The sequence below is a fragment of the Myxine glutinosa genome, chromosome 6, assembly GCF_964187855.1.
Source record: "Myxine glutinosa chromosome 6, kmMyxGlut1.1, whole genome shotgun sequence".
NCBI lineage: Eukaryota > Metazoa > Chordata > Myxini > Myxiniformes > Myxinidae > Myxine > Myxine glutinosa.
This window is the reverse complement of record NC_136266.1, coordinates 49,249,349-49,263,073: the sequence shown is the minus strand read 5'-3', so window position 1 is coordinate 49,263,073 and position 13,725 is coordinate 49,249,349. Positions and strand designations below refer to the sequence as shown.

Below are 13,725 nucleotides of genomic sequence, written 5' to 3'. Positions count from 1 at the left end.
CGTAAAACATTGCTTCAAAAAGGGGACCGAAAAACAACAACAACCACGGTTCCCGAAAAAGGCCAACCCCCGCTTGCGGGGAAAAATGGCCTCTAAAGGTGGTTTTATGTATAATGACGCAAAGATGAACTGAATTGATTATGGAGTCAAGCGGTCAAAAGTCAGAGGTCCTGTTAGATAAAAAAATTTGTTACCAAGCAAACTTGCGAACCAGTGATGGGATTTTGTCCTAACTTGGTATAAATATATATTATGAAGCAAACATGAACTGATTAACTTTCTGCATCAAGAGTTCAAAGGTCAAAGGTCAGTTTCTGTAATAGGTTTTTGTTCCCGCTATAACTTAATAACGGCTGAAGGGAAATAAGTCAAACTTGGTACATGTGTATGTATCATGATGAAAAGATAAATGGATTATATTATGGGGTCAAGAGGTCAAAGGTCAGAGGTCCTGTTTGGTAGAAACTCTTACTGCGCTAACTTGTGAAACAGCGATGGAATTTTGACCAAACTGGTACAAGTATATATTATGATGAAAAGATGAACTGATTAGATTTCGGCATCAAAGGTCAGGGGTCATGTCAGGTAAAAATGGGATACTTGAGAAAAGCTGGAGATTTAAATCAAAATTGCTACAAGATGATGTAATTATGTGGGTGAGGCATATCGGATGACGTCAACGTCAAAGAGTTCCGTTTTGGTTTCTTGTTTGTTTAATGTCTTATGGTTACGTTAGTATGATTCTACATGCTGCCTTGTCTCCTAGCAACCTTTGAAATTGGTTTAAGATACCGTGTTGCTGTTTAGAATACCTTTCGTCAGTGTAATATACTGCTTTATTCGACCAGGTGAGCGCCCAGGGGTAATGCCTATATTTTTTAAATTCTCATATCCGGATCTGGATCTGGATATTCACCAAAATGTAATTACTTCGTCCTTCTCACACACCCAACCTGTCCACCAAGTTTTGCCTGAATCTGTCCATAACTTTTTGAGATATCCTGCTCACAGACAGAGACAGACAAATGAGGGTGAAAACATAACCTCTGTTCACCTTCGGTGGGGGAGGTAATTATGAAATGAATCATCATTCTGTGTATGCCATCGTGTACTTATTGTGTATTTTTATTTCTTTTTCATCACTAAAAGTTTTGTTTTTGTTCCTTTTTTTTTTTATTCACACTTATCTGGCACCTTGATTAACGAGTCATATTCAACACCTTGTAAAAGTGATAAATTCTATTGAAATATGTAATTGTTGTTCGTTCACTCCTTACTTACCTTCACGGATCTTCGTCCCTCCTTCGATCTTTTCCAGAGTGGAATCGGCATGTGGGCGCCTCGTACAAGCCGTGGACATGTTGGCAGCTGATCCGTTTTCTGGCACAGCACGTGACCATCTCATTGACGGTTCACGCGGGATCCTCTCGGGAACATCCGATCTGCTGCTGGCTTTTGACAAAGCCGAGGTGTTTAATTTCGAACCTTTTTTTCTAACCCCTCAGCCGAGGATGCTTATTTGCTTTCTTCTCAGATGTGATAGCTTTATTTGTATTCTCAAAGTGATATGATGGGTTTCTATGACATACCGTCTAAAATGTTGTACCTTGTAACATAACCGCCCTTAGGTTCGCAAAATCCTACGTGTGTGCCGTGGTATTCTGGACTACGTTGCTGTGGCGACAGTTGTGGAAAGCATGGCAGACCTGGTGACGTACACAAAGACGCTAGGCCCGGGCATGGCGCGACTGGCACGGCTCGTAGATGAGCGTCAGGAAGAATTGAGCCTGCCTCGTCATCGGCAGGCACTGAACTCGCACATGGCTGCAATCCGCGGTCTACTTTCCACTCTTATTTCCAGTATGAATGAACCTGGCCTTTTTTGGCACTCACTGCAATAAGGATTTTTTTTTTGTCACGCTTTAGCTACTGCAGTGAAGTACAGATTTGTTGTTCTTGTTGTTGTTGCAGCAATCAAACTCTGGGTGTCTGCGCGTGGTGGGCCTGGTGCTGAAGAGGCTGCAGAAAGCCGAGATTTTGTTGTGGCTAAGGTGTCTGGAGAGATTAATGAGATGATGAGGGTGTTGCAGCTTACATCTTGGGATGAGGCAGCATGGGAAAGCCAGGTGGGGGATCTTGCATGGTGTGGTTGAAGGAAGGTCAGTGGTGACCTCACGTAACCTCACCTCGAGGGTCATATTGCAAACCCTTAAATTCTCCCCCTCCTAACAGCTTTGCTGACTTCAACTGTTGGCTTCAATTCAAACACCAATCATTGTGGTCTATACACTTCCACCTACAGAACATTTCCATTTCTGATATCTAAATATATATACATATATACAGTAATACCCTGGCCTACGTCATTAATTGGTTCCATAAGCCGTGACGTAACTCGGTTTTTGACGTAAACCGAGCGTAATGTCTTAAAAATGCCTTAAAATGAAGACAAACACCGTAATTCGTAAAACTAGAGTAAATAACTGGAGGAGGCTGCGGCTTCACCCTGAATCCTTGCCGCTCCCCGTCGGGAGTCCCTCCGTCGTTTTCTATCGGTCGGGTCTTCTCCTCGAACGGGGTGACCGGCACGGACGTGTCGACCATGAGCTGGCTTATGTGCCGAGTGGCTCCGCGGCCCGCTTCACCACGGCGTGCTTTACCCAACGTGTCCGAGCAGTTTCACCGATGGTCGTGTCGTGTTGTCTGTGACGAACGAACGAGCTCAGGGTTCCGTGAACCCGGCCGCCCCGGGGATCGACGCTCGCCTCCGAGTCGTAGGCGTGCCCCGTCTTTCCTCGAGCCGAAGTTGCTTGCTTCTTTATTTTTGGACGATGCGATATATGCAGAAACGACGACGTACAGGCAGGCATTTGCAAATCCATGCACATGTGCACATGCACACGTCGATCGGTTCTTTACAAGGATATGCATCAACAACAACTTGCTACTCCCTGCACCACAGATGTCAATTTCCAAACAATTTACCTACTCCCTCTACCTAACTTTAAACTACCCTCCCCGGGTATTCGTGAAGGGGTCCATCCTCCCCCATCCACTCCTTCGCACCATGCACTCCACACCACTCAATCCACACTACTCACTCCACACACCATTTATTCCCACACACCAAGTATTCTCTCCATTTATCCACTTGCACCCCATGCAAGTCAATCACTCAACACCATTACACATGTCCTCAATACACCACTCATACACTTTCTCTGGCCATCCCAGACCATTGCCTCATTTCACCAAGTTCAACGATAACCAGATTCTCACACACTCAACCATTCTCGACCAATGCCTCATTTCACCAAGTTCATTCCAAAGATCCTCATTCAATTCCTCATTTGCGCCTAAAGCTCATCCTCATACTCACACACATGATACACCAAGAGCGGCTTCAGCTTGAAGTCGCCGGTGCAATTACCCCCAAGCATTAGCGTTAACCGCTCCTTCGCGACTTTGTAGCCTGGCATGGTCTTCTCCTCCTTCGAGATAAAGGAGATGATGATGTAGGAGTGACGTAAAGTCGCACATAATGACGTTCGCTAAACTGAAATTTACACTAGAAGAGTGGCGTAAAGTCGGATTTGACGTAGGTCGAAATGGCGTAAAACGGGGTATGACTGTATACTAGTATATAGCCCGTCAAAAATGACGGGTTGGAACAGTTTATTTGACATGCAGCCGCGTGAGCATGCCAAAGTCTGAAGTCTGGTTCTCGTGTCAGGTGTGCTTATATCTTCTTTATTTATTAGACATCCTACAGATGTAAATGAACACTCGGTTTACTCTACGCATTTTGCACATCACGTGTAGCAAATTTCACCTCCCTGTGCCTTGTATTTACTGTGATTAAAATAAAAACCGCTTCTGTACACCGACCTTGAGGCTCAGTTTGCAAGCCACCATCTACAATTCCAATGTAAGAGACATCATTACTCTTCTTTTGGGTCTTCGGAGTCTCGGGGTCTTTTGTGTCTTCGGCATCTTTTGTGTCTTTTGGGTCTTCTGCTTCCTCAGCATCTTTTGGGTCATTTGAGTCTTTTGGGTTCTCTAGGTCTTTTGAGTCTTTTCAGTCTTCTAGGTCTTCTAGTTTTCTAGGTTTCTAGTCTTCTAGGTCTTTTAGTTTTCAGTCTGTCGGTCTTCAGGGTATTTTTGGTCTTCACAGGGCTTTGGTGTTGCCTGGTGTTGGGCTAGCGGCTAGGGTGCCAGCTTAGGATCCTGGGTTCGAATCCCGGTCGATCGCTGAATTAACGCCAGGGGGGTTGACTCAGCCTGTCATCCTTCCGAGGTCGGCTAATTGAGTACCAGTTCACTGGTAATTCCCTGCTTGTCGTAAAAAGGCGACAAAAAGGGTTGGCGGCAGGAAGGGCATCCGGCCGTAAAACATTGCTTCAAAAAGGGGACCAAAAAACAACAACAACCACGGTCCCCGAAAAAGGCCAACCCCCGCTTTGCGGGGAAAAATGGCCTCTAAAGGTGGGGGTTTTTTTTGTTTTTTTTACAGGGCTTTTCAGTGTTTTGGGTCTTTGGGGTATTTTTGGTCTTCAGAGTCCTTGGAGTCTTCTGGGTTTTCATGGTCTTTTGCGTCTTTAACAGTCTTCAGGGTATTTTGGGTCTTCAGGGTATTTTGGGTGTTTGGGGTCCATTGGGTCTTCTGGGTCCTTGGGGTCGTTTAACCGGTGGACACAGTCGTGTTCAAAGACTGCCCATTAAACCGCCACCCAACCCCTCTGCCCCCCCCCCCCTAACTCAGATCCGTCCTAAAGCGCTACTCAAAGCCTTTAAAATCTACCCTGAAGGGGGACAGACGGATACACACACACACACACACACACACACACACACACACACACACACACATACACACAAACACTGTTTTATATGGCAGATTTTCTTATTGATTGATGCCTGCATTGTAATTTTTTCCTATTTCTCACTTTTTCTTTTTATTCTTTTCGTTCCCTTACTTTCCTTTGGATTGTTCTTCCTGGTTATCGTTATCCTGTCCTCATGCCTTCCTGTCTTTCTCCTTTTGTCCTCTCATCCTCACTGTTTGTAGAAGGTAAGGTGTGCATGTGCTTTGTTTTTCTTTCTGCCTAACCCAACAGTGTGCTGAGGATTCATATCAGAATTGGCTTGTTGGCATTTACTCCGCTCTACTATTTGCACCTCTGATTACTTGACGGTTAACTCTGCAGTAATCTACTGTTGCTTTGCTTATTTTTCTGTTTGAAATGCCTAAAATGTGATGGCGCAACTTGCTCGGTGTTTGTCCGACCACAGGTCATTATATCTGACTTTTGTTTGGTTGGTATACATATGCTTTTGTAGTGTACTGTACGTACATTTGCAAACACTGGGCAGTGTTAGTCAGGAAAAGCTGGTCAAGTGTACTCTCTTATGTAGGTGGAGTGATAAAACGTTTGGGGAAATGTTTCGAATTGCTTTGTCTTGCAGTATTGTGTAGATTGCATTGCATGAACCTCCTTTCCTAAGCATACGAGTTCCAAGAGAGGTTGATGGGGGTGTTGAGTTATGCTGGTTACGATGAATAGTGAAGGGGAGTGGGAGGGATGGAGAGGAAGGAGTCAGAAAATTTTGGCATTGTTGTCTACGCAATTTATATGAGCAATATTTTGTTCTCGTTGAATAATAATGAAACTTGGCCAACAGATATTTGTCGGTAAGCTTTATGCAGAAGTGTTTTGCCATTCTAAGTTTGTTTTTTTTTGTTTTTTTTTGCGTTGCATGGTGCTTAAAGTGGTGTTGATCGTGATCTGAAGGTTGCTTCGTGTATCAAATAATGTAACGTCATTATGCGTTCGTTTTATATGACGATCTGGCACATGTGTGAGAGCTGGTTGGGTTCGTCTGTGTTGTAGTCGGGGGAAATGTCATTGTGAGTTTTTCATATTTGCAGGATGCAGATGAGCTGCGTAGAGCCCTTGCCAGTATGACATCTCGTTTGCCCCAGGCTCAGGCCTGGCTGGCGGATCCCAAAGCACAACCAGGTGCGTGTATGTGCTCATGTTTACAAAAATAGTATTAACTTTTTAATATAAAAAATTGCACCCATTTCCGAAGGAAGCGGTTCAGTTTGGCATTTTTAATATGAAATAGGCAAAGCCTAGAAACAAACGAAACCCATTAGAATTACCCTTTAGAACTTTAGAATGACCCTTTAGAAACCTTTAGAATTACCCTTTAGAGCCCTTTAGAAATACCCTTTAGAATTAAACACGGTGGGTTATAAAGATTCTTCTTCTTCATTTTTAATGGACGGACTGATGTAGCCAAATATTGAAGCAAGTCTTCATTGAGGACTGTCCTTCAACATCATCTTAATAATTGAACATGTAGATTTTATATTTAAATAACGAACTAACTGGTTAAATAAATGTGGAAAAGGAAAAGGTATATAAATAAATAAGTAATTCAAAGTGGTGTCAGCAGTGGTGATGGTTAGGTTTATATTAATAAATAAAGATTTCAAGTTGGCATGTACCTTATAAAATGGTAAAGTGTATAAATAAATAATGTGTTGTGTTTGTCATCAATATGGTAAACTGTATATAAATAAATGATTCAAGGTGGAATCCAGGTATGCTAACACCTTGTAAGCACCAAGTACATGGGTACAAAATAAATTCAAGCATTATGATTATAGCAAGCATCAGCGACCTCCTGTTAGATATTGTTTTTATTTATTTATTTATTTAATGAATGCGTTCCTGGTTTTATACGTAAATTTTCTTTTATTCCTTTAAGAACATTATTGTCATGTTTATTTCACAGTTTACAGGTACATAAATTACAATTTTCAAATGCTAGATATCAATTGAGGTTTTTTAAACTGACGTGTTTAGGTTTTTAAAAATGTAAATTTCCATTTATGGACACTTTCTTACGGTTCTGTGACTTTTCCCGGTGTACCGGCTTTGATGTCCGTCGGCACGCCAAATTTTGGCTTTCTACGACACCCGGAAGGTACCCGGCAGGACAGTGAGTCAGTCAGTCAGTGAGTGAGTCAGTGGTTAGGAAGAGCTTTATATATATATATATATATATATATATATATATATATATATATATATATATATATATATATATATATATATATATATATATATATATATATATATATATATACGTATATATATATACGTATATATATATATATATATATATATATATATATATATATATATATATATATATATATATATATATATATATATATATATATATATATATGTATATATGTATATATATATATATATATATATATATATATATATATATATACATACAGTGAAACCTTGACTTACGAGTTTAATTCGTTCTGTGACCGAGGTCGTAACTCAATTTGCTCGTTTCTCAAATTAAATTTCCCCATTAAAATGAATTGAAATGCTATTAATCCGTTCCAGCCCCCCAGAAACCACACCAATTTTTTTTGAAATATATATATAAAAATATCTCGCGCTTTATATTTCACCTGTATGCAGCATACAAGTTGGCAGGATGGCCTGGACTGGAGGTACGCACACTTGACTCTAAACTGTCCAGCCTGGGTTTGAATCCCGACCAAGCTATAACCTGTCATGTCGGTGTTTCACAGGCAGGGTGATTCATTAATGTGTGTACCGCTAAACTGCGCGCCCCGTTTGCGTCCTATTAGTTGATGGGACGCAGTTTGCGTCCCATTAAGGGTCTCACCGTGTCTTCCACAAAGAGAAGGCGAGCTATCGCCGGCACTCTGAACAAGTTGTGGCCTGGCATGCTCTTCTCCTCTGCCGTTATATACGTCCTCCTCGGCATCTTTTTCCAGAAGGGCCCTGTCTCGTCACAGTTGAAGATTTGCTGGGGGATGTATCCTTCGGCTTCTATCAGTTCGGCAAAAGTTATAATAAAATCTTCAGCTGCCTTCACATCCGAGCTTGCTGCCTCACCATGCCTGACGACGGAGTGAATGCCGGTCCTCTTCTTAAAATTATCAAACCATCCCCGACTGGCTTTGAATGACTCTTCCGATGCCTCGTCCGTTGATGTTCCCACCGTCTGCTGCACCAAATCCCCGTAAATGTCTCGTGCCTTCTCACAGATGATGCTCTCGGTCACGGTATCTCCTGTGAGCTGCTTCTCCGTCAACCACACAAACAACAACTTCTCCATCTCTTCATGGACAGAGGTCCGGAGCTTTGAAATAATCTTAACGCCCTTGGCTGGCGTTATAGCCTTTATCGACTCCTTCTGCTTCAAAATCGTACATATCGTAGAAGTACTACGATCGTACTGCCTCGCCAAGTCGTCAACACGCACACCTCGCTCATGTTTTTCGACGATTACGTGTTTTATATCCAAGCTCGCTCGCTCGTAACTCGGATCTCGGTTCGCATCACAAAGCAAAAAATCGACTGAGCGAAGGCTCGTATCTCGGAAAACTCGTAAGTTGGTGCACTTGTAAGTCAAGGTTTCACTGTATATATATATATATGTATGTATGTATATATATTCTCCGTAGGTGAGTCTGTCCAGGGGTGTGGCCTCCTCCGTTGAGGGAGTAGCTCCAGCCATTCTGGAAGAGGCTTCAAAAACAAATATCCACCATTTCTTTCCTCGCATAGCTTTGAGGCCTCTTTTGTTTGGCCCGTGGTGTCTTGCTCTCTCACAGTTTTATTTCAACTCTAATTCGATATCTCATTTCATTTTTCACATTCGCTAACGTGGTTTTAGACTCGGTTGAAAAAAAACGGGAATAAAATTCGATGAAAGTTTCCGTTGATAGAACCAAATGCATTTTCAAAGGCCTATAACGTAGAAGGCCATTGACATTCTCTCACGCCTTTATCTCCACTCTAACTCACCATCTGATTTCATTTTTATCGATGGTTTTAGACTCGGTGTCAGCAATAATTTAGAAAATTCACGCACACACGGGAAAATGCCGAGATATATTAAACATTCGCTTTTTCTTTTCCGTTAAGATATATTATTTTTCCGTTTGATGACAGTCGTCACAAAATAGTCAACAATGTGGGGAGAGGGGCAGAGCTTCGTTCGAAATTGCCAACAGATATTTCTTCGTTACAATTTCATTCATCTAAAGGTAATCCTGTTTGAACACTCCATTCATTCCATCGATGTAATTCACATGTGTAAAATAAATAAATAAACAGACGGGAGATTGCCGAGAGATATTTTTTCGTTCTTATTTTATATGCTATATACACGTACACTTTAAAGAAGTTAATAATTTTTAAAATGTCATTTTGTATGCTGTAACAAAAAGAGTAACTTTGGTTTTCGTGGGACAGAAAGGTGCAATGTAATGTTCTTATACACCGCCCAAAAGACTTTTTTTCCAAGGGACTTTTCCATTTGAGCTGTATTATTTATATCGTCGGAATGTTTCATTCTATCGACGTAGTCACAATAAAAGGTTGCAATGCGGTACTCTGCACGTGGGGAGAAGGGCGGAGCAACGTTTACGTGTCGCCACTCGCGTTTGTAATCCCCCCCCCCCCCCCCCCATGTATGTGTGTGTGTGTGTGTGTGTGTAATTCGACATAATAATCAGAGCATCGTTGGACATAAGAATTGAAAATCATAAGATAGGATTGTGAGAAACAAAAATAAAAAAAACAGTGTGTGTGTGCGTGCGTGCGTGCGTGCGTGTGTGTGTGAAACCCACTCCCCTGTGTGTGTGTGTGTGTGTGTGTGTGTGTCTATAAAGGTGTATATATTTGCATATATATGTGTGTGTGTGTGACCAACTGCCCCCCGTGTCCCGTGTGTGTGTGACCAACTCCCCCCCCCCCCCCGTGGGTGTGTGTGTGTGTGTATGTATGTGTGTGTGTGTGTGTGTGTGTGTGTGTGTGTGTGTGTGTGTGTGTGTGTGTGTGTGTGTGTGTGTGTGTGTGTGAGAAACCCACTCCCCTGTGTGTGTGTGTGTTTGTGTGTGTCTATAAAGGTGTATATATTTGCATATATATGTGTTTCTGTGTGACCAACTCCCCCCCGTGTGTGTGTGACCAACTCCCCCCCCCCTGTGTGTATGTCTTGTGTGTCTGTGTGAATGACAGAGACACATAATTGTCAGGAACATAAATGAAAAAACGAGATGTGTGTGTGTGTGTGTGTGTGTGTGTGTATATTACGGATCTCGGACGTCGGCTCTCCCCTTATCAAGGGGGGGGTTAATCCCCTTGTCTTTTTATCTGGCCGACCCGAGTCATGGGGGTTATAACGTGCTTCCCGGCTTGGCGTTAGCTAGGGTTCGTTAGGCCTAGGGGTTCACTACTACCTAATTACTAACGCCGGCCGGAAATGAGGGAACTCCCGCTCGAACCACGGATATGATGGAAAATGCCGAGCGGATAGCAATCCGCGATCCAAGCTATTAACAAATGACTACACCCGATTCTGAGCGGTTGCGATCGTGCCACGTTTACCCAATGAGAGAAAAGACGGATGCGATCGGATAAGAAGAAACCAAGAAAGAACAGGTCAATGTATCACACATTATTCCAGCGGACATGTACAGAAAGAAGAGGAAACAAAAGAATGTACAGGATAGGAAGAGGAAGAAGCAGAACACAGGGCAGTCTTAAACAGTCTTACTCTTAGTACCCAGGACAAACATACACACTCACACGGGGATTGTAGATTGTAGGGCGGAAGGTCCGGCGATGGGGTCCAGGCTCCGGTCGGCTCCCGTCCAGGCTCCGGTCCAGCGGCGAAACCCGGCAGGCAGCTCCGCGTGTAGTTGAACGCGACCGGACAATTATATAGCGGGGGGAAGCTGGTGTCCTGCGTATGTAATATGTGCACACTTGTGCCAAACGCCCTCTCTCCCCCCAATGTCCTCTTTAACAAGCGCGCCCTTCTTCTTCTCAGTCCTTCTCCAAGCCACCCTTCCAACACGTCCTCTTTAACAAACACCGGCGCATGAGTCTCTTGATAGGGCTTTACGTTCGTGCTTTTATAACGCAAGCAACGATCGCTCCGCGAGCCCAAAAGCCACGCCTGCCAGCGATGTCCCTTCAGCCCTGGTTGGCTGGTGAGGGCTTACCGGCTCCGCCTTTGACGGCTGGATGACGTGGCCACACCTTCTTCTTGGCGTTCCGCCCCCTTTTTCCGGGCCTCACCGCGTGGCCTTATGGCGGCGTTTGGACGGAAGCCCAGCGAGGCTGCGAACACTACTGGGAGAGGCGCGTAACAATTTGGGAGGGGCCATGGGCAGACTGGAGGGCGCGTAATGGCGTCGCTTGGAGAGGGAGGCTGACAAAATGAACGGAATGGGCCTACTTCTTATTTGATTGACACAACGCAGATTCAACTGTTGGAAACACGGCCTTACCTACACACATACTAATGAAATAACTGAAGTCCTATGGTGGCCTACGTGTTGCTTGTGGCCTAACTATGGGGTGCAACCTTTAACCTTTTAATAATGTCATATTTACAAGAATGATGTCATATTTACAAGTGTGGGTTCTAAAACCGCAACAATATATTTGTGTGTGTGTGTGTGTGTGTGTCCGTGTGTCTGTGTCTGTGTCTATAAGAGAGACACAGAATTGTGATGAACAGAAATGAAAAAACGAGATGTTTGTGACTCACTCGTGTGTGTGTGTGTGTGTGTGTGTGTGTGTGTGTGTGTGTGTGTGTGTGTGTGTGTGTGTGTGTGTGTGTGTGTGTGTGTGTGTGTGTGTGTGTGTGTGTGTGTGTGTGTGTGTGTGTGTGTGTGTGTGTGACCCACTCCTCCCCCCCCCCCCCCCTCCCCCGTGTGTGTGTGTGTGGGTGATCCACTCCCCGGTGCAATGTGCATGATGTGGGAGGGAGAGGATTTGATGTCTTAAAGTCACATTTTACATGAGATTTAATTACACATTTCAAACTGTATTTCCCATGTGCACGCACATGCATTCACATGTTATCAGAAGTAAATAACTTGTGTAGATTACATCATTTGTGGATCTGATAAATTGCAAGTCACCCATTTTGTAAAACTGAATGTGCATGTGCAGCATCTAACTCAATATGTCCAAATGTCACACACGTCCATGCCCGTGGGATTCCCACGGGTGACCCCACTCGTGTGTGTGTGTGTGTGTGTGTGTGTGTGTGTGTGTGTATATGTATGTGTATGTATGTATGTATGTATGTATATATATATATATATATATATATATATATATATATATATATATATATATACGTATATATACGTATGTAGCGGTTACCGCTGGATGCACACAATGGCCTTGCACCCGCCAGAACACGGCCAGACGCGCCTCTCCCGGGCATGCCCGGACTCACTGTTCCCGGGCACGCCCGAACCTCCCGGGCACGCCCGGTCTCATCTTTCCCGGGCATGCCCGCTCTCGCCTTTCCAGGGCTCACCCAGAGCGTCCGGGCATGCCCGCTATCGCCTTTTCAGGGCTCACCCAGAGCGTCCGGGCATGCCCGCTATCGCCTTTTCAGGGCTCGCCCAGAGCGTCCGGGCATGCCCGCTATCGCCTTTTCAGGGCTCGCCCAGAGCGTCCGGGCATGCCCGCTATCGCCTTTCCAGGGCTCGCCCAGAGCGTCCGGGCATGCCCGCTCTCGCTTTTCCAGGGCTCACCCAGAGCGTCCGGGCATGCCCGCTATCGCCTTTTCAGGGCTCGCCCAGAGCGTCCGGGCATGCCCGCTATCGCCTTTCCAGGGCTCACCCAGAGCGTCCGGGCATGCCCGCTATCGCCTTTTCAGGGCTCGCCCAGAGCGTCCGGGCATGCCCGCTATCGCCTTTTCAGGGCTCGCCCAGAGCGTCCGGGCATGCCCGCTATCGCCTTTCCAGGGCTCACCCAGAGCGTCCGGGCATGCCCGCTATCGCCTTTTCAGGGCTCGCCCAGAGCGTCCGGGCATGCCCGCTATCGCCTTTCCAGGGCTCGCCCAGAGCGTCCGGGCATGCCCGCTCTCGCTTTTCCAGTGCTCGTCCAGAGCGCCCGGGCACGCCCAGCCTCGACTTGCCAGGCCGCAGCCAAACACGCCCGGGCAGGTCCAGACTCGCCTTTCCAAGGCTCGCCCTTGACACCCGGGCATGCCCGGTATAGCTTTTGCCGGGCAAACTTCCCGACATAAATGTGTATATATATTGCTGCCCGATAAACGGGCTTGTCAGAATACCTGAGCTGTTTTGTTTCAATAAAGCAACTCGGACGAATTCCGTCTTTGGTCGCGTCAATTCTTTCGACTCGCGTTGGAGCGCAGTTCCTTCATTGGTGACCTACCGACATGGATACGGCAGTGACGCTTAAACTGCCTACCTTCTGGGAGGCTCACGCGGCTGTTTGGTTCGCTCAGGCGGACTCTCAGTTCGCCCTGCGAGGCATCACCGCGGACGACACCCGCTTCCACCATGTTGTGGCGGCGCTCGGTTCCGCCACCGCGGCCCGCGCCTTGAGCCTCCTCGAGCACCCGCCGGCTGCTGACAAATACGACGCGCTGAAGACACTCCTCCTCGACGCTTTCGCCCTCTCACCGGCAGCACGCGCACGGCGCCTGCTCGCTCTACCCGAGCTCGGCGACACGCGCCCGTCCGAGCGCATGGACTATATGCTCTCGTTGCTCGGTGAGCACTCTCCGGATTTTCTGTTCCGCGAGCTGTTCCTTCGCCAGCTGCCTCACCCGGTACGCCTCGCCCTGGCTGGCACGTTGATCACGGATTCCCGC

At 45.6% G+C, this 13,725-nt stretch overlaps 1 protein-coding gene across 6 annotated transcripts in view; it reads left to right on the top strand.

Annotated features, from left to right (window-relative positions):
- VCL (vinculin) overlaps positions 1 to 13,725 on the top strand; it is a 71,639-nt gene that overhangs the window by 16,768 nt on the left and 41,146 nt on the right. For all 6 annotated transcript variants that reach the window (XR_013623798.1, XR_013623797.1, XM_068119982.2 and 3 more), the window contains exons 4-7: positions 1,319 to 1,469; positions 1,629 to 1,860; positions 1,972 to 2,126; positions 5,930 to 6,020. Coding sequence is in view for 4 of the 6 variants with exons in the window: in XM_068119982.2 (XP_067976083.1) it covers positions 1,319 to 1,469; positions 1,629 to 1,860; positions 1,972 to 2,126; positions 5,930 to 6,020 (629 nt within the window). In the remaining 2 variants the exon portion in view is untranslated. The remainder of the gene's footprint in view (positions 1 to 1,318; positions 1,470 to 1,628; positions 1,861 to 1,971; positions 2,127 to 5,929; positions 6,021 to 13,725) is intronic.